Raw genomic sequence first — 23169 nt, 5'->3', positions numbered from 1 at the left:
TTCCTACGTGTCTGACTTTCATTAGTGCCTGGACAGTGAGTCTGCCAAGAAGAGTCGATGAAAGCCAGAGAAAGAGAATAGAAAACTGGGAGGAAACAAGTATCGAGTTGCTGTCCCCAGAAAGAAACTGCTCAACAGTAAGATAGCCCCATATTTACTCTTCCATTCACAAATTCTACACCACTGGTTTTGATGAGGAACTTAAGGAGGTGTTGTAAGTGGAAGTGTAGGTCTCTTGAGGTAAGGAGGCACACTGATTTCTTGCTGTGTTTTATTTTTCAGTTACAATACAGGACTAAGAAGTGAAGTTCCCAGTGGAGTGGGTCACAGCACTTCACACTACTAGAAACCAGAGGAGTGTTCCAGGGAGACAGACTCACTGTTAGTGAGATGAAATCGAGCCAACACCCTAGGCTAGGATCACCTGCTGCAGATGAGCTGCCACCCTTCAAAGCACGCAGCCTCTACAGACACTGCTGGGAAGTCTTTTCTGGGGACGAGGTTTCTGGTGGAGGGCAGTTAACTCCTGCAAGCAGCAGCTAGCAGGACAGGCGAGCGTCTCTCAACCACTGTTTTCCAAGTGTTCCTTGCACCAGGCTTAGGGCAACTGGGTAGGTTCCATCCTTTGTGACGACAGTGCCAAACCAACACAACTTCTTTGATTCTTCCGCTAGAGTCCCTTTCCTGCGGGCGGGCGAGAATGGCCACCCTATACCAAAGGCCCCACAGGGCTGCATGCCGAGTCCTCGAGGCAGGACCTCATCTCACGGAGCTCCTGGACCTCATCACTCTCAGGGCCACAGTGCACCAACAGGATCTGTTCTGCCTTCCCTATGGCACTCAGAGCTTCAGGCACTGCCAACCTGAAGCACGAAAGGGAAGCTGGTTAGTTCACTCAGTCAAAACGCAAGCCGCCTCCTTTCTGGACAGAGGACACCATGGACCAAGTGCACTGCGGCCTTCAGAGTTTTACGGAAGCACAAAGGGTCCGAGTCCACTCTGCCCTCCAGGGTCTTCCCATCCAAGAGGGTAGATAAACTTTCATGAGCACACTGTAACACAGAGTTTCAGGAAAGAGAGAGAGAGAGAGAGAGAGAGAGAGAGAGAGAGAGAGAGAGAGAGAGAGAGAGAGAGAGAGAGAATTCGCAGGAAAGATCCTGAGAAAAGAGTGCAAAATTTGAAACTTTAATCAACATTTACAACAGCTTTATACAGAGGTGTTGACTTTAGAGCATCCATGTTTAGCCTGACTTTGGGTCCTTTCTTCTCTCTGATTGAACATGCTTTTCCACGTCTGGGTATCAGACATGGAAGCACTTTCTCTTACCAATGCACACCATGGGAGTTTATCCAGGCTATGGTATCACCGAGAACTTACTTCACTTCAAGTGATCTCAGTGGCAAAACTGAGGGACCAGCTCATCAACTCTGCTCTTCCTTGTATTGTATTGCATTTTAATTTTTTGTGCAGTGCCAGGGATAGTACCCAGGGCCTCTGGATGCCACCAAGTGTGCTACCGCTGGAGCCATTCCCACAGCTTCTTGTTTTAATCTCCCCCCCACCCCCCCAGACAGAGTTTCTCTGTGTAGCCTTGGCTGTCCTGGACTCACTTTGTAGACCAGGCTGGCCTCGAACTCACAGTGATCCGTCTGCCTCTGCCTCCCGAGTGCTGGGATTAAAGGCGTGTGCCACCACCGCCTGGCTTATTTTAATTTTTAAAGCTGGGATTCTCGATCTTGATATAGCTAACTTGGGTCATCCCACTGTGGAGGCTGTCCTGTGCACTGTCAATTTAGTCTTAACCCACTAGAGGCTGGCAGGACACTCCCTTCAAGCCATAACAACCAAAACTGTCTCCAGACATTGCCAAATGCCATCTGAAGGCAAAATCCCTTCTGGCTGAAAACAACTGCTTTAAAAGGAATAGGATGCAAACTAGGGGAAAGGCAGAGCTGGGAGTTGAGAGTGCTGGGACAGAGCAAGCCAAGGGAGGTGTGATTAAGCAGAGAGGAATGCCAGAGGGCGGGCGAGGCTGCCAGGAGTTCTCCCTGGGAAACTCAACTCAGACCTAAGAGTTTTCTCCACATCTCTCAGGAGGAAATTCAAAGCTTAAAGTCTGTCAGTGAAACAGAGGGCCAAGATCTGTCTGAAGAGGAAATAGAAGAGTTTCAACATGCTTAAAAGCACCGTAGTGAAAAAGCCATATACAGTAAACGACAGGGCCTACCCGTTGAACAAGACTTGGGCCAGTTTGAAGAGCTCATGGCCGATTTCAACACTGGATGGCCCATGACGAGCTTCAACCACCTGGAGACTCCTCTGCACATGGGCAGCAGACTCTTGCCAATCCCCTGTGAGAAGAGAAGAGAAGAGAAGGGGAAAGCAACACCATCAGCCCAGGGCTCTCAGGGTGAAGAGAGCAGAATGGAAGGCAGAGCAGTGCTAGTGGAGAGCAGGCTAGGCGAGGGCCACCGCTGACCTCACAGCAGGGAAGGGGAACACAGGTCATACCTAAGGTAGCATAGGCCTGGGCCAGGCCGTCTTCAATTTCCCCCAGCATGGTGTGTTCTGCTGACAAGAAACTCTCGGCAGCCTCCCGGCACCCCAACAGCTGCTGAACAGCTTGCTCTATTGATTCAAAGGAAAAATGCCTCACAGCAGACAGACCTCGTCCTGGACATGGAGCCCAAGTCGCAAGGTCTCTGTCGCCTGGGCCAATGTGAAAACGCTCCTGAATCTGCGAGTCAACAGCCCAGCATTCCAGGAAAGCTGCTGGCCTCTCATGTTTTCTCTTTCAGTAGTGCCAGATGAGGCCTCCCCACATGTGCCCGGGGCACAAAATAGCCACCTTCCAGTACCACCCACCCACTCCACAGCCCACCTGAAATCATTGCATCTCTTCTCTTGACTCTAGGCTAAAGGTCAACAGATTCCTACCATGTCAGGGTCTAATAGCAAGTTTCACAAATCCCTTTCTGAAAAGAGTCAAGTCCTTCTCCCCCTCTCTCAGTGCTAAGGCTAGCTACCAAGCTGGACCCATGAGCTAGACCACCAGCCCAGAGCAGGGTTCACTGCTGCTACTGAGGGCAGAGCAGTCTTCTAGGTTATTAGCAGGGAATTACAATGATGACACTGAGCCGGGCATGGTGGCACACACCTTTAATCCCAGCACTCGGGAGGCAGAGGCAGGCGGATCACTTTGAGTTTGAGGCCAGCCTGGTCTACAAAGCAGGTCCAGACAGCCAAGGCTACACAGGGAGACTCTGTCTTGGGGGGAAAAAAAAGAAGAAGAAGAAAAGAAAAAAAAAAAAAAGAGATGATGATACTGAACTTCTGGAAGCACACAAAGCCCATAGAAGTCAGAAAGGCTTTCTGGTGCTCGAGGTACTAGAACTGTCTGGTGTGACAGACATGGCTTAAACTATCCTGTATACTTTCAAGGATGCCAGGCTAACAGCTGGCCAGGGTTTGGTCTCACTGGCCTATATAGCCATCTTGTGGCTGGTACTGGGATAATTAAATTCAAGTCCTCAATCGTTTCCTGGGAATTACTCTTGAGGGAAAGGTGATACCAGAATAAACAAAAGGGCCGGCTGGAGGCTTAGGGTGAGGGAGCCAGTCTCACCTGGTTTGCCATTTCTGAGAAGCATCTGGGCCATGGAAACCTGTCGTTGAAGGTCCTGTAGGCGAGAGGCCAGGCGGTCCCTGCTGATGGATTCCGTGCAAGATTTGTTGCTACAGCTCAGCACATCATTTCCCTGTGGAAGTCAGTTCTATCTTTATTCCTAAGCCTGAGCAGTTATCAATACTGCATGCTGCATGTACATGAGCTACAGCGTCACTGACCTGACAGTAGAGACTCCTGCTGTGACACATTGCAGACAAAGCCTGAGTGAATCTGGCTGATAGCAGCTCTAATGAAAGCAGCAGCTGAGTCCCACTCTGAGGTTTAGGTTTTGGACAGAACTGATAGTTTGTAATCCCTTCCACCTCAGCAGCTCCTCTCACCTCTCTGGGATCAGGCCTTTAGATGGTAACGGTTGTTTGAAAAAGTATGAGAAAACCAATATAGAAAGCTGGACTTGCCAGGTGGTGACGCACACCTTTAACCCCAGCACTTGGGAGGCAGAGGCAGGCAGACCTCTGGGTTCAAGGCTAGCCTGGTCTACAAAGTGAGTTCCAGGACAACCTTGGCTACACAGAGAGACCTTGTCTTGAAAAACAATCCCCCCCCAAAAAAAACACAAACAAACAAAAGAAAGAAAGAAAGGAAAGCAAGCAAGCTGGATGTGGCGACACGCTGCAGTAATAGTGGCACTTGGGACCTAGAGGCGGCAACAGGATGACAGGCGTGAGGCCAGCCAGGGCTACGTAGTGAGTTCTGGATCGCTCTTGTAGGGGAGGGAAGAGAGGAAGGAGAGGAGAAGAGAGCTACGGCCCAAAGGATAATCACCTTACTAAGAATCTATTGGAGAAAACCAAGTGTGGGCCTGTAAGATCCCTGTACTTGGGACACTGGGGCAGGGGGATCTCACATTTGAGGCCAGCTTGGGCTATGGAGTGAATTCTAGGCTAGTTGGGGATGGACAGTGGAACCCTGTCTTAAGAGAGAACAAGAGTGAGGGGACATCTAACACAAAGGGCCCTAGGGCCCAGCATGGTGGCACACTTGGGAGGCAGAGGGCAGGTGGATCTCTATGAGTACCAGGCCAGCCAAGGCTACACAGTGAGACCCTGCCTAGAACAACACAATGTGCTAGGTAAGGCTTCATATATGCCCCTTGGCTTTACAGTTTTAGCTTCTCCACACAACTAATTCCACTTACAGTATTCCTAATAAGAACACCATCCTCTGGTAGTATAGAAAAATTTTCATCTGGGCATGAATGTTGAGGATTCCAGTGTCTACGCCAATTTCTCTAAGGGTCTGCCTTCACTCTCCAGAGATCAATGCCCTTAGCTGAAGGCTCAGCAGTGGCTCTTTCCTTGGGCCAAATGGCTGAAGGGAAACTATGTGAGAGGTTTTCCCACAGTTATGACATCAATGACACACAGTGAGACTTGTTCAGACTGACTTTGGACTGGCGTACTTTTTTTTTTTTTTTTGGTTTTTCGAGACAGGGTCTCTCTGTGTAGCCTTGGCTGTCCTGGACTCACTTTGTAGACCAGGCTGGCCTCGAACTCACAGTGATCCTCCTGCCTCTGCCTTCCTGAGTGCGGGGATTACAGGTGTGCACCACCATGCCCAGCTAGGCCAAGCTTGTGTGCTTGCTTGCTTTCCCCAAGCTTTTTAAATAAATATAAAAGGTCTCAGTGTTATTATTGGGAGCTGGCAGTTGAAGAAAGTCCTGTTACATATAATAGGCACCCAATGCTTACATGTCCCTTTGAGTAAGTTAAGATTTTGTGTCATTTATAAGGAAAACATTATAAATCCAACTTTACGCTGTGGTTGCTCTCAGGGTCAGGCAGCACATAGGAGTGAATTACAAAAACGGAGGTGCTAATAGTGCTCTCTATAAACTCCTGGTGGACTAGTGAGTGACAACCTTTGGGTTACAGCACTGGGCTCTGGGAGCAGTGGAGAAGACTTACCTGCATGCACGCTCTGCAAGTGCTACAACAGAAGGCTTCCCACCTGGGTGCTGCAGCTGTGCCCAGGGTCTCAGCGTGACAGGCTGGACAGCTGCAGTCAAAGAAGTACTGAGCACTCAGCTTCTGCTGCCTCTCAGCAGCATGCATCCGGCTCTCATGAGGCCCTGGAGAGAGATGACCCACAGCTGCTCCTCACATCACGGTGGTCAAAGCCTACTCTCCAGCCTTCTGCTCAGCAGAGGGGCTGGAATATCCATCATGTGACTGACGTGGTGGCAGTGGGTTGGGGCTCTGGCTCGGTGATAGACACTTGCCTAGCATATGTGAGGCTGGCACTGTCCTATCATCTCCTAAGAAACAAGACACGGGTGGAAGTGGATACGCCTCCAAGCTGCTGGAGCAGGAAGGAAGGGTGCTCCTAGCCAGTTTCAGGACAGGCAGTCTCTGGGGATTCAGTGTGTGTGGGGGCTGTGGCTCATCGCCCTCAACAGACCTTTTTATTATGGCCAGCAGAGCTTTTGGTGTTGCTTTAGGGAAGCATCGCCTCTTCCAGGAAAGATGCAGAGGACGAGTGGGGGATGGCTCAGTGCCTACCCATTCCTGCCCCCTATCCTTCTCAGGTGGGGCAAGGCAGGGCAGCGCAAAGAAAGGCTGGCTCACCATAGCAGTGCACAATCTCTTGTCCTTTCCTGATGTGCTGTGCTGCTCGAATGGTGGCGACCGTGCTAGTGAAGGACACACTAGTGTTGGGACGGCAGGAATGGTTCAGGAGGCTGACAACGGGGAAAATGGCTGTGGCAAGGCGCACCTGCCTGCTGCGGGTAACGATGCTCTCCTTAGACCCTGAAAGCACAAGAGCAGAAGGAAACATGCGTCAGGACGTCTGTCCGTCTTTGCCATCTATTCCTCAGAAGATGAACTGAGCAGCTGGGCCTGAAGCCCACATGAGTCACTGCTCTGCAGCCGGATCCAGTATAAATCAGATGGAACATGACTCATAGCTAACTCTGGTCCCCAGGAAGCAAAGTGAGTGAGCACACGGAAAGTCCGCTGGAGCCTAACCATTACGCCTCTGTGCCACTGAAGAACCCCGAGATTAGAATTTATAAAAAAAAATCAAAAAGGGATTATCAGAAGGGTGAATTCTAGACAATTTCATAATGCTTGCAGGACACAAAACCACAGCACCACAGCACCCCTAAGATTATTTCCCCGAGATGTCTGAAGTCAGGTGCTTCTGTTTAACTTGTCTTTGGTTGGCTATTAGAATAAGTGTCCTAGTTAAGTGTAGCACACTATTACACACAGCCCTCAGTGTGTATGCAAACCTATTACATACGCAGCCTTCTTCAGCCTGCCTTTTGTCTCATCTTTTTAGAAAGTGCTCTGCAGACCGTCTACACACGTCTTGCTGAAGGTTGTCTCACACACCAGACCACCTCTCTGCACTACAGTGAGCCAGCAAGTCACACAACTGCACATGTGGAAGCAAGAAAAAGGCCTTGAGGCAGTGACGCTGGTTTGCATGAACTTCCGTTCACACATACGTGGGTTCTTCATACTCGTGTGTATAGATAGCTATGCTCATGTTAGGCTTCTGTCCCCATGGCAAAATTCAATTTTAAAAAAGCAAAGGAACCCAGCACTTGGGAGGCAGATCGCTGTGAGTTCGAGGCCAGCCTGGTCTACAAAGTGAGTCTAGGATAGCCAAAAAAAAAAAAAAAAAAAAAGCAAAGGAAGCTGGGTGTGGTACCACACGCCTTTAATCCCAGCACTGGGGGGGGGGGGGACAGAAGCAGGCAGATCGATGTGAGTTTGAGGCCAGCCTGGAAAGCCAAGGCTACAAAGAGAAACCCTGTCTCAAAAACCAAAAAGAAAAGAAAGAAAGAAAGAAAAAAGAAAAAGAAAAAAAGCAAAGGAAAGGCAAGTTGAGTGATGCTTGTAATTCTAGCATTTGAGAGGCTGGGACACGAGCTCCCTCAAAACCTGGCTCCCACAAAACCAAAGCCAAAGTAAGAAAGACAAGAGGAGATGGGAGGGGTTTCCTTCCACCATGACCCACCTCTCCAAAGTTAACAGTGGTCAAGGCTTTATCAGTGGACCTGTGGGTGACAGGTTAAGACCCAAACAGCCCACATGCTCGTCACACAAAACGTTAATTGATTTGGTTATGCAGTTTCTCAGGCCAGAGAAGCTGAGAAGCAGAGAACTAACTTGTAGGGGGATCTTTGGTGGGGTTTTCTGACAATGGCAAGACAGACAGTGATAGACTAGAGGCAGAAAACCCCAGTGTGTAACACAACAGCCCTAGGGCAAACAAAGCCCATTCCCACTCATGGTTCATCATACAGAGAACGTTTCACTTAACTGGGGGCTCCTGGAGGGGCTAGGTATCTACACGCATCTTTGTTAACACCCAAACAGGCCAGGGACACGTGTAACATGTAAGACTAGCGACCGTGAGGATTTTCAAGACACAGGGTTTCTCTGTGTAGCCTTGGCTATCCTGGACTCACTTTGTAGACCAGGCTGGCCTCAAACTCAGAGCTCCTCCTTCTGCCTCTGCCTCCTGAGTGCTGGGATTACAGGAATGTGCCACCGGGCCAGGCTGGGAAACAGTTTTCTAAAAGACTGGAAAACAGAGGGGATGGGGGGGAGGGGGGAGGAGGCTGGAGAGATGGCTCAGAGGTTAAGAGCACAGTCTGCTCTTCCAAAGGTCCTGAGTTCAATTCCCAGCAACCACATGGTGTCTCACAACCACCTGTAATGACACCTGGTGCCTTCTTGTGGTGGGCAGGCACACATGTGGGCAGAATATTGCATAAATAATATAAAATCTTACAAACAAAAAAGAAAAGTCTGGGAAACAAATAGGTAACGGTGGTGTCACTGCACATGTGCCAGGAATCTTAACTAATTGTTTATCAGAGAAGTAACTAGTCTGGATACAAATAGAAAAATACCATGAACCATTATGTGAAAATGTTCTACAAAGGAAAAAATTAAATATAAGAATTATGTTGTCTCTCTGCAGACAATTCTATTATCTGTTGCTATGGGGGACAAGAATAGGATATGTAAATACAATTCACAGGGAATCCAAATGCCTCAATTTTAGTCAGTAATTCTACCAACTGCATTAGAATCTTTCATCAGAGCTTCTCCTCAGCGCTCAGCTGATTTGAGTCCCTGTCCTCGCTTCCAATGCCTACCTTCTGGAATACGTGCTAATGAGCAGTGAAAATGCTAAAAGGTAGGCAGCAGGAAGGAGCAGCAGCACAGGGCACGAACAATTTGTCGTCTGAATAATCAGTGGCTGCATAATTAAAAGTTGACTTGCATTCTCAACTACTGATAACTGGCAGCCTCTGTTAGAACAGTTGCTAAAATTTTCTCAGAAAACATGATTGCAGCACAGTGAGTAATGTCAGCCTCGTGGGTTATTTATAGCGTATCCTCTAGCTGAGGAAGGCTCAGGAACTGAGTGGGGTAATGGTGTCAGAGTTGAATGTCTCTCTAATTATTTCTAAAAAATTGAGTATTGATTTTTAAAAAATTACTCAATATTTCACATTAGTCACCTATTAACAGAAAATAGGAAGAGAGAATATGTATGCCCCCTATCAGCCACATTTAATAGGTGACATTTCGTATATAAAAATAAGTGTGAGCAATTCTTTAGCAAAAGTGTACCTTGGATTTAAAAATGTCCCTGGTGCGTTTCAAATGGGATTTAAGTAAAAGAAAATCAACATAAGAACTCATTCATACTCCCAGGACATAGTTACTCTGGTAAACGGTCTGTAAAATGGGACGTGTGTGTAGGTGCCAGGCAAAGGGCAGTTAGTTGATTCAAGACCACATAAAGCCTTATCAAGGCTGGCTAAGACATGAAACCAGATGCAGCACAGATGTGCCCTTCCCATGGGGACAGAACCACACATACCAAGGTCTAGAATGCCATCGGTCACCAGACCTACCGCATAAGATGGGGACATGGAGAGGTTTTTGGGAAACTTTGAGTAAAAAGACTTTCTTTATGCAAAGATAATAACATACATTTTTTATAGGTCTTTGTCAAAGTCTATCCTAGTTAACACTTTAATCCTTCTTCTGTGCCACTAATGAAACAGCTGCTAATGAAATTCAATGAGAATACTAAACTGGGAGGTGTTGGAACCCCAAAGAAACAATAAGAAGGGAGATAACAAGATCAGAACTATGAATACACTAAAGCAGAATCAGACAGCTAAGCGAATATTGCTGGGGGCACCTAACTGGTACAGCTCACCTGGAGGGCAAATTTGCAGTGTATCAAGTGCCTTAAAAATGTTCATATGAAAGTAGTCTTAGCACTCAGATTGTTTCCAATATAAAAAAACTAATTAAAATTACAGAAAGAATGCATGGTAGTTATGCAAAAATTAGAAGCTGAAAATTACAGAGACGAGGACAAGTCACCTAGAATCCATTAGGCAGGGCCACTGTTGTGCCCTACTGTCTTTGCGGGGCCTTCTAGCTCTACGAGCAGAAGGAGTTATTACTGTTAATACTGTTTGGACAGGATCTTGCTATGCTGCCCCAGCTGGCCTTGAGCCACTACCCTCCTGCCTCTGCCTCAGGCGCCTGAGTGCTGTGATCGTAGGCATGGGACTGTGTCCATACTCAGAGTATGGAAATTTGTTTTGTCTTGTTTTTTGAGACGGCGTTTCTCTGTGTAGCCCTGACCGTCCTGGACTTGTTTTTATAGACCAGGCTGGCCTGGAACTCACAGTGATACACCTGCCTCTGCCTCCTGAGTGCTGGTACTAAAGGCGTGCGCCACCACGCCTGGCAGTATATGTAAATTTTAACATAAATTCTGACATGGGCACATGGTGATTTATAAGTTACTTCTTTTCACATTGTATGCCATCATCATTTAAAAATATATCCTTATCTAAAGTGCATTAAAAATGTAATGAAACCAAGAAGAGACTTGATACCCTATGAGCATATAAAGGGGGAGGTAATCCCCCTCAGTCACAGTCATAGGGGAGGGGAATAAGGGGAAAATGGGAGGGAGGGAGGAACGGGAGGATACAAGGGATGGGATAACCATTGAGATGTAACAATGAAAAAGCAATCCAACTATCTTAGGCCACCCATTGTTGAGATAAAAGACCATGACCAAAGCTGCCTGGGGAGGAAAGGGTTTATTTCCTCTTCTGACTCTGCACCCCCCCCCCCCCAGGAGCTAAAGCAGAAGCCATGGAGGAGTGCTGCTCACTGGTTTGCTCAGCTTGTTTATACCCCCCAGGGCACCTGGCCAGGGTGGCACCGCCCACAGGGGTCTGTGCCCTTCCAGGTCAGTCCTTAATCAGGCTTGCCAATCTTACGGTGGAGGCATTTTCTCAATTACAACTTCTTCTTCCAAGTCATGTCCAGGTTTGTGTTAAGTTAACAAAAACGAATCAGGCTATCAACAAAATGACATTGCCAATCTCACAGGCAACATGGTATCTCAAGTTAACGTCTGGATGGTCGTTTTTATCATGAACATGTGCTTGCTAGCATGCATGTATAGTGTCATGGAGAGGGTGTGGGTGTGGCTCAGGGGCAGGCGAGCATGAGGCCCTGTGTTTGACCTCTGACACTGCATACACCCAGAACAAAACAAGTGTCTATGGAATGCCTGACAGCCACAAGCTAAACTCAGCTACGCATGGTGGTGCATGCCAGCATCTAGGAACTGGCAGGCAGGAGAGCCATGAGCTTGAGGCCTTCCTCAGCTATGCAAATGAGTTTGAGGCTAGCCTGGGCTATGTGGGGCTCTGCCTCGAAATTTACTTCCATTTATTTATTTATTTAGGCTTTTTGAGACAAGGCTTCTCTGTGTAGCCTTGGCTTCTCCTAGACTCACTTTGTAGACCAGGCTGGCTGGCCTCGAACTCAAAGCGATCCACCTGCCTCTGCCTCCTCAGTGCTGGGATTATAGGTGTGCGCCACCATGCCTGGCCTTTATTTTTATTTTTTAAAAGATTTATTTATTTATTATTTATACAGTGCTCTGCCTGCATGTACCCCTGCACACCAGAAGAGAGCACCAGATCTCATTATAGATGGTTGTGAGCCACCATGTGGTTGCTGGGAGTTGAACGTGGGACCTTTGGAAGAGCAGATGGTGCTGAGCCATCTCTCCAGCCCTACTTTTATTTTTTGTCTATAAATGTTTTGCTTGCATGTATGCATGAGGTACCCTGGAGGCCAGAAGGTGTCAGATCCTGTGGAAATGGAGTTACAGACAGTTGTGAGCTATCATGTGGGTGCTGGGAATTGAACCCAGGTCCTCTGAAAGAGCAGCCAGTATTCCTAGCCACTGGGGAAGGGAGATCCACCCTTCAGCTCTCTCTGGGTACACCACTACCAAGAACCTCCCCATGTTCAGCTATCCAGAAGCTCTTCATTTTTGTTTTATTTTTTAAAATTATTTTTCTTTGAGACCGGGCCTTGGATAGCCTGGAAGTCACTATGTAGACTAAACTGGTCTCAAACTCACAGAGATCCACGTGTCACTGTCTCAAAACCTGGGATTAAAGGTATGGACTACGATGTTTGGCCTTATTTTTTGAAACAAGGTAGATGTGGTGGTTTGAATAGAAATGGTCCCCATCGGCGCATGGGTTTGAATGTCTGCCATAGGGAGCAGCACTGTTAGGAGGTGTGGCTTTGTGGAGGAAGTGTGTCATGTGGGCGTGGCCTTGGAGGTTATATATGCTCAAGCTACACCCAGTGTGGAACAGCCTCCTGCTGCCTGTGGATTAAGATGCAGGCCTCTTTTGCTTGAGTGTGGTGGCGCACACCTGTAATCCCAGGACTTGGGGAGGCAGAGGTAGGCGGATCTCTGTGAGTTCCAGGCCAGCCTGCTCTAAAAAATGAGTCGGGGACAGCGACAGCTACACAGAGAAACCCTGTCTTGAAAAGCACAACAAGATGTAGAGCTCTCAGCTCCTCCTCCAGCACCATGGCTGCCTGCGACCACACTTCTCACCATGATGATAATGGACTCAACCTCTGAAACTGCAAGGCAGCCCTAATGAAATGTTTTCCTTTCTAAGAGTTGCCATGACCATGGTGTCTCTTCACAGCAATAAAAGCCCAACTAAGATACTATATACCCGACCCTGGGTTCTAGCTTGTAATCCTGGCTCATTCTCCCAAGCACCGGGATTACAGGTATGTTGCCAGCATGTCTATCATTGAAGATATGTTGTGTGTTGTGTTGTGTGTGTGTGTGTGTGTGTGTGTGTGTGTGTGTGTGTGTGTATGGGGTGCATGTGAACATATGTGCATGTGGAAGTTGATGTTAGGTGTCTTCATCAAATGTTCTCAAACTTATTGTTTATTATATCATGTGTATGAGAGTACGGGTGCACATGCGTGGGAGTCAGAAGATAACCTTTGGGGTCAGTTCTCTCCATCCATTTTTTTTTAAAGATTTATTTATTTATTATGTATACAGTGTTTTTCCTCCATATACAACTGCGCTACAGGAGAGGGCACCAGATCTCATTACAGATGGCTGTGAGCCACCATGTGGTTGCTGGGATTTGAACTCAGGACCTCTGGAGGAGCAGCCAGTGCTCTTACCCTCTGAGCCACCTCTCCAGGCCTCTCCGTCCATTTTTATGTAAGTTCCAGGAATGAGGTTCAGGTTATCAGTCAGGGAAGCACTTTACCCATGGGTGATCTTGCCAGTCCCGTGTTATTTATTTATTTATTTTGGTTTTTCGAGACAGGGTTTCTCTGTGTAGCCTTGACTGTCCTGGACTTGCTCTGTAGACCAGGCTGGCCTCAAACTCACAGGGATCCACCTGCCTCTGCCTCCCGAGTGCTGAGATTAAAGGTGTGCACCACTACTGCCTGGTAAGACTCCTAATTTTAAAAAGGTAACAAAAAAAAAATTTTTTTTTTGGAGACAGGTTTCATGTAGCTAAGGCTGGCTTTAAACTCATCCATACAGCCAAGGAAGACTGAGACCTCTTCCTACTGTCTCTTACAAGAGCCGCTATGCACCATCAGACCCAGTATATTTAACCTTTGACTACCACAAGCTCCTTATAGACTTGTTCTGTTTTGCCTGAGACAGGGTCTCACGATAGTCTCACTGGTCTGGTGCTTGCCGGCTATTACTTGTACTTCAGACAGGTCCTGCCCTGTGGCCCTGACTGGCCTGGGATTTGCTATGCAGACCAAGCTGGCTGCAGACTTGTGGCTACTCCCCTGCTTCTGTCTGAGTGCTAGGATTAAAGGTGTGTACCAGCACAGCCAGCATTCCAGCACACGAGCTGCGTCCCCACTCTGTTTTCCCCTGGCTTTGACTTTGTGATCCTCCTTCAGCTGCCCCATGCAGACTCTAGGTGTGCGCAGGCGTGCCGTATCATATTGCTTTAATTCATTTATAAAACATCAATTCCCCTTTAAAAACTTTACTATTGTTATTATGCATGTATGTGTGTGGGTGCACATATGAAGGTCAGAAGCAAACTATGGAATTGGTTTCTCCTTTCCACCATGTGGATTCTGGGACTCAAACTCAGCCACCAGACTTGTGTGGCAAGTGCTTCTATTGGCTGAGTCACCTTGATGGCTCCTCCATCTTGTTTTTAATTACTGTAGCTTTAATGATGGCATGAAATATGGTAGTTTTCTTTTAAAAATAGCTATTCTCATCCAAGATGAACTGTAGGGCACTATTAAATTCCAGAAACACTCAATTGGTATTTGTTTGAAGCTTAAGATAAAGAAGCTAATGTGGAGAAACGGTCAGTTTTACACTTCACAGTCTTCTAATAAGAAGATGGCGCCGCAGGAGGGCAGGGGTGCCGGAGATGGCTCAGCAGTTAAGAGCACTGGCCGCACTTGCAGAGGCCCTGGTGGGCTTCCTAGCACTTACAGGGGGCTCGCAGCCACATGCAACTCCAGTTCTAGGGGCCCAGTGGCCTCTTTTGTTCTGCCTGGGCACTAGGCGTGCACATGGCACAAAGTCCACATATAGCAAGACACCCAAACACATAAAATAATAAAATAAAGTAAAATTTTAGTAGGGGCTGGAGAGATAGATAGCCCACGAGTTAGAGTGTCTGCTACTCTCTCAGAAGACGTGGGTTTGGTTCCCAGCACTCACATGGTGGCTCCAACCGTCTGTATTCAGCACATCTTATGTTCTCTTTGGGCCTCTTGGAGCACTGAATGAAGGCAGTGCACATATACACAGACAAGTGAAACACACACACACACACAGTAAATAACACAAAGTATTACAAAGAAATAAGCATGCAGGTATGGTGGAATACAGCTTTACTCTTAGAGCTCTGGAGGCAGAGGTGGGTGGATCTCTATGAATTGAAGGCCAGCCTGGTCCACAAAATGAGTTTCAAGTCAGTCAGGGCTAAACAGAGAAACCCTCTCTCAAAATTTAAAAAAAAAATTTTTTAAAAATTTTTTTTAATTAAAAAAAAGTTTAAGTGTATGAGTGCTTACATGTATGTTTGTACACTGTGTGTGTGTGTGTGTGTGCGCGCGCGCGCGAGCGTGTGCATGCCCTAGGAAATGACCCCATTCAAGAGCCCCTTTTGGCAGACTCTTGTGTGTCCCTGGCTGGCCCTGACTTTATATGGTGTAGGGTGACCTCAGTCCTCTTCTCACCTCCCACGTGCTGGGACTACAGGTGTGCTCCACTGTGTTCCTTTTCCTTTTTTTTTTCTTTTGGTTTTTTAAGACAGGGTTTCTCTGTGTAGTCCTGCTGTTCTGGAACTTGCTCTGTGGATCAGTCTGGCCCCAAACTCACAGAGATTCATCAACTGCCTCCTGAGTGCTGGGATTAAAGGTTATGCCCCACCATGGACCACCAGCTTCCTTTAAAAAAATCATGGTTAAATATGTTTCATGGAAGTTTTAAGAACATAGGGGGCCTGACGGCAAATTTCAAAGTAAAAAGTTGTAGAGCCTGGATTGCAGCTCAGTGTTGAAATGTGTGCCTAACATGTGCAAGGCCCTACGTTCAATTTCTAGCATTGAAAATAACAATTAAAAACGGCTGGGTGGTGGTGGTACACTCCTTTAATCCTGGCACTTGGGAGGCAGAGGCAGGTGGATCATTGTGAGTTCGAGGCCAGCCTGGTCTACAAAGTGAGTACAGCTCCAAGGTTTGGAGAATATAAATTTTTTTAAAAATTTATTTATTTTATGAGTATTTTGCCTGCATGTATGTCTGTCACTGTGTGCATGTAGTGCCCACAAAAGCCAGAAGAGGGCACAAAATCACCCGGAACTAGAGTCACAGGCAGCTGTTTGCCACTGTGTGGGTGCTGGGAACCGAGCCTGGGCCCTATGGGGGAGCAGTCAGCCATCCCTAACCACTGATCCATCTCTTCAGTCCCATACACAACTATCTTACTTGAGTCTTTGGAATTATTGGTTTTTTTTTAAATACTTTTTTCTACTTCTAGAATAATTAAGGCAATTTGGATTTTCTAAAAGTTGTGTCTATGCAACATTCACAAATTTAGTAGCTTAAAATTACATACTTTTTAAAAAGGCAGCAGGGTGTTGTTGTGTTGCTGAGGCTGGGCTCCAATGCTGCTCCTGCCTCACGCTCCCACCGTGCGGCTGGGACCACAGGTGGGGAGACCTGTGCCAGGGTGACTCCTTACAATCCTGCCTCAGCTGCCACGTGCCCACTCAGGCTACAGGCAGGTGTCACTGTGTCTAGCTGAGGGTGTTAATCTTTCTGAGGATTTTTTTTCCCTCCCCTAGGCAGACAGACAGATGTCCCTTCCCCCATCGCTCACACTAGAGACTGATTCAGGGTTTCACATACGCTAGGTTAGTGTTTTACCGCTGAGACGCGGCCCTGGTGCTCTGTGCTGCTGAGGCAGGGCCGCGCTGAGTTGTTCAGGCTGCCTGTGACCTCCTGCTAGTCTGGCTGGGCCTGTCCTCGTGCTCCTCCTGGCTCAGCAGCGCCTGATTCTTTTTAAATTTTAAGTATTGATTTTCACCAACATGGTTGTTTCCTTTGCACTTATGTCTGTATTCCTGTACCTGAAAAGAGTGGCTTTTATACTGTGTGCATGTGTGTGTGTGTGCGTGTGTGTGTGTGTGTGTGTGTGTGTGTGTGTGTGTGTGTACATACTTGAGCTTTGTTCACAGTGGCCAGAGACAGTGTCAGATCCCCTGGGAGAGTTACAGACATTTGTGAGTCACTATGTGGGTGCTAGGAATCAAACTTGGGTCCTCTGGAAGAGCAGCCTGTGCTCTGGGAATGCAGAGCCTGCACCTCCAGGCCAAACTACAGAATGCTTTGATGTGCACGCGTGTGAGTGGCCATGAGTACGCCTCATGGGTCCAGAGGCTGACATAGGATGTCGTCCTGGATTCACTCTACCTTATCACCTTATGTTTTTGAGACGAGGGTTTTCACTGGGTCACTATGGATCACTGATCGGCCTCAATGCCTGGTGAGGGAGTCCCTTTTATCCTCCTGTCTCTGCTTCCTAGGAGAGGGATTGCAGGGGCCACATCCGGCTTTTTACGTGGGTGCTTCAGATCTGAATTCAGGTCTCAGGGTTGCACAGCACACACTTTGCTCACTGAGCCATTTTCCTGGCCTGCAAGCTAGCGGAAGTTACTCACTGAGCCATTTTGCCAGTCCCTACCTACAGACGGTTAGTTTTGCCAGATCTCTGTCTGTATCAAGAATCAGTAAACTGCCGGGCATGGTGGCGCACGTCTTTAAGCCCAGCACTCAGGAGGCAGAGGAGGGTAGATTGCTCTGAGTTCTAGGTCAGCCTGGTCTACAAAGTGAGTCTAGGACAGCCAAGGCTACATTGAGAAACCCTGTCTCAAAACAAACAAACAAACAAACAAACAAACAAACAAAAAACCAACCAACCAACCAAACAAACAAAAAAGAATCAGTAAACTGCAGCGTGCGGGCTATATCCTCCCTGTTCCTATTTTTGTATAGCCTGTGGCTCAATATTGGTTTTCATACTCTGCGTGTACGTACTGGTCCTTGCACTTAGTATCTGAGTGTGGGTATGAGTGTATATATTTGAGTGTAAACATGTGCATATGGAGGTCAGAGGACAACTTCTGTGTTGGTCTTTATCTTCTACTGGAATCTACTGGTTCTCTTTGTTGTCAATGCTGTGTATGCCAGGCGAGCTGACCCATGAGCTTGCAGGGAGCCTCCTGTCTAGGTGTAGGGGCACTGGAATTTCAGATGACCTTCACCCAGGGTTAGGTGGGTTCTGGGGATTTGAACTCAGGTTCTCACACTTGCACAGCAGCATTTTACCCGCTGAGCCATCTTCACAGCTGTTTTGTTACATGGTTAAGTAATTGAAAACAAACCCAAAATAATTCTGAATGTGGAAAATTACAAAAATTTAGATTTCAGTGTCTATAATGAACTAGGATTGAAATCAGGACAGGCTCACTTCTGTATCTGTGCGTTACCCACAGCTGTTTTCGCGCTGTGTGGCAGAGGTGAACAGCTGTAACAGCGTATATGCCTGCAAATCCTAAAATATTTATACCATCTGGTGTTCCACAGAAAGTTTGTGACTTCTGATCTATGGGATACAAGTTTTGATAGATAGTATAGCTGCCAAATCCCCAGGTTATTATGTAATCTTGGTTTCTAGATCCTTAATATATTTGTTCAGTCAAAGTCAGAATGGTGCACTAAATTTTCTCACAACGATGGAGTTTTTGCCAAGTTCCTTCTTGTACACTTAACCGTTTTTGTTTTATAGATACCATCTCTATTTCTGAGAGCTAAGACTGATAATATATTTCAGTTTTGGAAATCTCTTTTATAAAAATAAAATGCTTTGTTTTATTAAATATCTTACCTTGAATTCTGCTATCTCATATTAACGCCAATACCATGGTATACTTGTTTTTTTTTTTTTGTTTTTTTTTTGCTTTTTTGAGACAGGGTTTCTCTGCAGCCTTGGCCATCCTGAATTCTCGTTGTAGAGCAGGCTGGATTTGAACTCACAGTGATCTGCTTGCCTCTGCTTCCCCAAGAGCTGGGATTAAAGGCATTTGCTACCACACCTACTGAAAATACATTTTTGGCGGCTAGAAGATGGCTCAATGGGTAACTTGCCATGCATGCCAGATGCCAGATGCCCTTAGCTTGATCCCGGTGTCCTTGCTAATGTGGTGGCTGGCGTTCTGGAAGCTCAGGCAGCTTAGGGCAGGATGAGAGGTAGAAATAGCATAACGGACTTGAAGTTCATGTACAAAGTGTAGGGCAGAGACAAGAGAGACTGTGCCTCAGAACAGTCAGAACACGCAGAAACAGGAGGCACTCTGCTCCTGAAGAGTTGTCTCCTAACCCGAACACGTGCTGCGGCCTTCACACAGCCTCTCTCTCTCTTCCTCACACCCCAGTTTAAAAAGTGTTCCCCCTTAGAATGAATGATGGTTTACATCGATTCAACATTTACTAATATACTGTTCCGCCGTGTAAATAGTGCTCTTAATAAAAACCGCTCACACTGCAGAGGTGTTTGGATCCCTCACACTTTGCTTTTTCTTCGTGGGGCAGGAGCACAGTTAAGACGCGGATGCAGGGAGAGGACCGCGTGTGTACAGGCCTGCTTCTCTTTCTCTCCTACCATGGGGTCCTGCGGACAGTACAGGTCCTCCTGCTGTTTCAGCAGCACATGAACTACACTGGGATGACACGGAGAAGATTAGCATGGGCCCTGGACAAGGGTGACCCGAGCTTTTGTAAAGCGTTCCACATTGTTTTAAAGCTGCGCAGTGTTGGTGCATGCCTTTGATCCCAGCACATATGTACACAAAAGCGATGGCAAAGTCTGGACAAGTAATGTGGAGTCTGAAGAGCAAGCTTCCATAGATTGCCGGGCTAACAGAGTAGCGACATGTCAGTAAATGCCAGGTTCAGGCAACGTCTGTGTCCTTCCCTTCAGCATAACTAACTAAAAGAGTTGATGGGGAGAGGCCCAGCAGCCAAGGGCACTGGCTGCTCTTCCAGAGCACCTGGATTCCTAGCACCCACACAGTGGGAGGGGATTTAATGCCCTCCCCTGGCCTTAAAGGCCCCAGGGACGTGTGTGGTCCACAGGCATACATGCAGGCAAAACACTTATACATATATATTAAGTTTTTTGTTTGTTTGAGACAGAGTCTAAGTAGTCCTGACTGGCCTGGAGCTTGCTATATAGACCAGGCTGGCCTGCAATTCACAAAGATCCTCCTGTCTCTACTCTCCGAGTGCTGGGATTAAAGGAGTATGCCACCACAATGGGAAAACTAAACCCAGACCCCTAAAGCCCCCCAAAAACAAAAGCCCAAAACAAACAAAATCAAAAACCTTAAAAAGAGTTTTCTTTTCTCCCTCCTCTTGCATATATATATGTGTAATATTTGTGCATGTCTGTGGGCGTGGTTATGTGCGGGTGTATACTTGCTTGTGGAAGCCAGAAACTGATGTATTTCTTTCTTTCTTTCTTCCTTTCTCTTTTTAAAAGATTTATTTATTACATGTACAGTGTTTTGCCTGCATGTACACCTACACACCAGAAGAGGGCACCAGAGCTCATTATAGATGGTTGTGAGTCACCATGTGGTTGCTGGGAATTGAACTCAGGACCTTTGGAAAAGCCATCTCTCCAGCCCCGATGTAAGTACGTTCTTTGATCACTCTCCATCACACACACACACTGAACCAGGGCCACTAGAATTCACCAGTCTGGCTAGTCTGGTTAGCTGGCTTGCTCCAGGGATCCTGTCTGTCTCCCTTGTGCTGGAATCACAGGCAGCTGCTATGATCACTCGGCATTCCCTGGTGCAAAGGACGTCAATTCCACTTCTCACGCTTGCGTAGCCAGTGCACTACCCACTGAGACAGCTTCCCAGGCCTCAAAGGCATTTCTTGATAAAATGAAAATCACTCTAATTTTTATTTTCTAGTATTTTTAGCTAGAAATGGCTGGGGAGATAGCTCAGGAAGTAAAAGTACTTGCTTAGCACTTTACCAGTCTGACAACCTGCGTTTGAGCCCCGGGACGCACACGGGAGGCGGGACCTGCCTCCTGTTGCTGTGGCAGGCATACCACACACAAAACGAGTAGGTTTTAAAATTCTTTAGTTTTAAATTAGTATTATTATTTTTATTATAGACAGGATCTTACTATGTATCCTGGTGGGGCTCTCACTATGTACACCAGGCTGGATTCAGAGATCTGCCTGCCCGTGCCTCAGGAGTGCTAGGATTAAAGGCATGTGTCACTACCACCGGGCTCTGGCTCCTAAGTTTTTAAAGTGACAGGGATCCCAAGCTCTAAGATAACAAGTGCATGAAAAGCTTCTCCATGGCACAATGATAATATAAGGCAGCTGTGTTTTCTTGTTTGGTCACTGATTCGCTTGATGTTAGTCTTCCTTTAGGGTTTTTTTTTTTTTTCTCCTTAAACATTAGCTCTAGAAATACCAATAATGAGCCAGGCATGGTGGCATACACCTTTAATCCCAGCACTCAGGGAGACAGAGGCCCGTGGATTTCTGTGATTTCAAGGCCAGTCTGGTCTACAAAGGGAGTCCAGGACAGACAAGGCTACACAGAGAAACCTTGACTCAAACCCCACCTCCCCCCCAAAAAAATTAAGGCAAAAACTAGATTTTTGTCTTACCTGTGTGCCATATGGAGGTGATCGCCTGGGCGTTGCACTGCAGCTGTAGCACATGTCGCAGCATGGCTACTCCCCAAACAGTCAAATCTGCACACAACCCTGGAGTCACTGCTTTTAGCTTGGAGGACTGTAAGCCCATGGTTTGGGCCTCCAAGCTGGCGGCTTTGAGCTGCCTGCAGAGTGCATAGACACTGAGGGCACACATGAACTTGTGCTCCGGGCTGTGCTTTTCAGTGTGGGGTAAGAGGCTGAAGACAGCACTATAAGTACTTTCATACTTGCCATTGACACTACATCCAGGAATTGGGGCGTCACCTATTTTGCTGTTCTCTTCCCTCTCCCCCTGGTTTGCGTTATTAAATGTCTTGGCCTGATTCCTGTTTTCAGGTAAACAGATGTCTTTGTTACCAGTCTCATCACAAAGCATCCTTACCACTCTGTCAACATCTTCAAATCTGGCTAAAAGAGTCACTCTCAGGGCAACATGGCAGAAGAGCCCAAGCGTGAGAAGCAGCCCCCCTAGAGAACACTCTGTGCCATGGTAGAGCTCCCAGGCCTGCTGCATGCATTCCTGGCTGCAGTATCTGGCATAGCTGCAGCTGCTGCAGGGTACCGTGGCCAAAGTGTGCTTCAGACATCGGTGACAACAGAGGTCTCCATTGGTAACTCTAGTATCCCACTTGTTTTCTAGGCCATGATGCAATGGTGGCATTTCTCCTGGGTTAAGGACACTTACAAAAGCATCTTCCTTCACCAGGAGTTCTCCTGGGAGAATGTCTTTTGTGGCAACTAGATGGCGGCCTTTCAAAGGGTCTGTGCATAAGCTGACAGACAGCGATGCCCCAGAGATCTGTTTGTTCTCTTCCCCCAGGGCCACGTCCTCAAAGGCTTTGGTGAGGGCTGCAGGGAAGGGTTCTGCGACAGTCTCCTTTTCTTGTATCTTCATTTTTAGGTGCTGGAGGCTCCTCTGCAGAATCTGATGAGAGGACAGCACCAGGGCTGGCTTGGCAGCGAGGCTGCTTTCAAGATCACTGATGGTCTGCCTCGCCTCCTGTAGCCTCCCCAGGTTCACCAGGCATCCTGTCTTACGCACCATCATCTTGGGTTGCAGTCTTTCAGGGTACCCATGCATACCTGCTCTCTCTATGTCTTTAAGGCACGCCTGCAAACGAAGAGGAAATGCCAGGTGACCCTTGGTCTGCACTCTTCACTATGGACTGAAACCTGAACAAGCACAGGCAGGTAAAGGGTCAATAGAAGTGCACAACCTCAGCAGCGAGCTCAGGCCTGAAGTCCCATCCTCTGCTCTACTTTGTGATCTTTCCTTTTTCTCTCTTCCTTCCTCCTTCCCTCGCTTTATAGACCAGGCTGGCCTTGAACTCACAGAGATCTGCCTGCCTCTGCCTGCCCAGTGCTGGGACTAGTGCGCAGCTTAAACTGTTATTTTATGTGCATGTGTTTTGTCTGCACATATGTCTGTGCACCATCTCCAGGCCTGGTGCCTGCAGAGGCCAGAACAGGATGTCAGACCCCTTGGAAGTGGAGTTATAGCCAGTAGTGAGCTGCCATGTGGGTACTGGGAATCAAACTAGGTCCTCTGGAAGAGCAGCCAGTGCCTTTAACCACCAAGCCATCTCTCCAGTCCTTGTGACCTACTTATTTAGGAGAGACAAATGAACAAGCTGGTGTGTGGACACACTCGAGATCTAAAGTACCACCAGCAACACATCTGGCTGACATGGACACCGAGAAGGGCTTCCTATAGGGTCCAGTCCGTGCCCCATGGACAGTGCCATAGCTTTTTCTTGTTAACTAACACTGTTCTTCATGGTCACCTCTGAGGGGTGATATGAGTCAAGA

At 47.4% G+C, this 23169-nt stretch overlaps 1 protein-coding gene across 2 annotated transcripts in view; it reads right to left on the bottom strand.

Annotated features, from left to right (window-relative positions):
- Window positions 1-257: 257 nt before the first annotated feature.
- SMYD4 (SET and MYND domain containing 4) overlaps window positions 258-23169 on the bottom strand; it is a 46948-nt gene continuing 24036 nt past the window's right edge. For both annotated transcript variants that reach the window (XM_084802773.1, XM_084802772.1), the window contains 7 exons: window positions 21310-22471; window positions 6257-6439; window positions 5597-5760; window positions 3627-3759; window positions 2513-2629; window positions 2229-2352; window positions 258-863 (listed from right to left, as the gene is read on the bottom strand). In XM_084802773.1, coding sequence (XP_084658899.1) covers window positions 710-863; window positions 2229-2352; window positions 2513-2629; window positions 3627-3759; window positions 5597-5760; window positions 6257-6439; window positions 21310-22471 — 2037 coding nt within the window. In that variant the 3' untranslated portion in view covers window positions 258-709. The remainder of the gene's footprint in view (window positions 864-2228; window positions 2353-2512; window positions 2630-3626; window positions 3760-5596; window positions 5761-6256; window positions 6440-21309; window positions 22472-23169) is intronic.

This window comes from Acomys minous, assembly GCF_964271855.1.
Source record: "Acomys minous genome assembly, chromosome: 12".
In the NCBI taxonomy this organism is placed as follows: Eukaryota; Metazoa; Chordata; class Mammalia; order Rodentia; family Muridae; genus Acomys; species Acomys minous.
The sequence above is the reverse complement of the archived record's forward strand: the minus strand, read 5'-3'. Positions and strand labels throughout refer to the sequence as shown.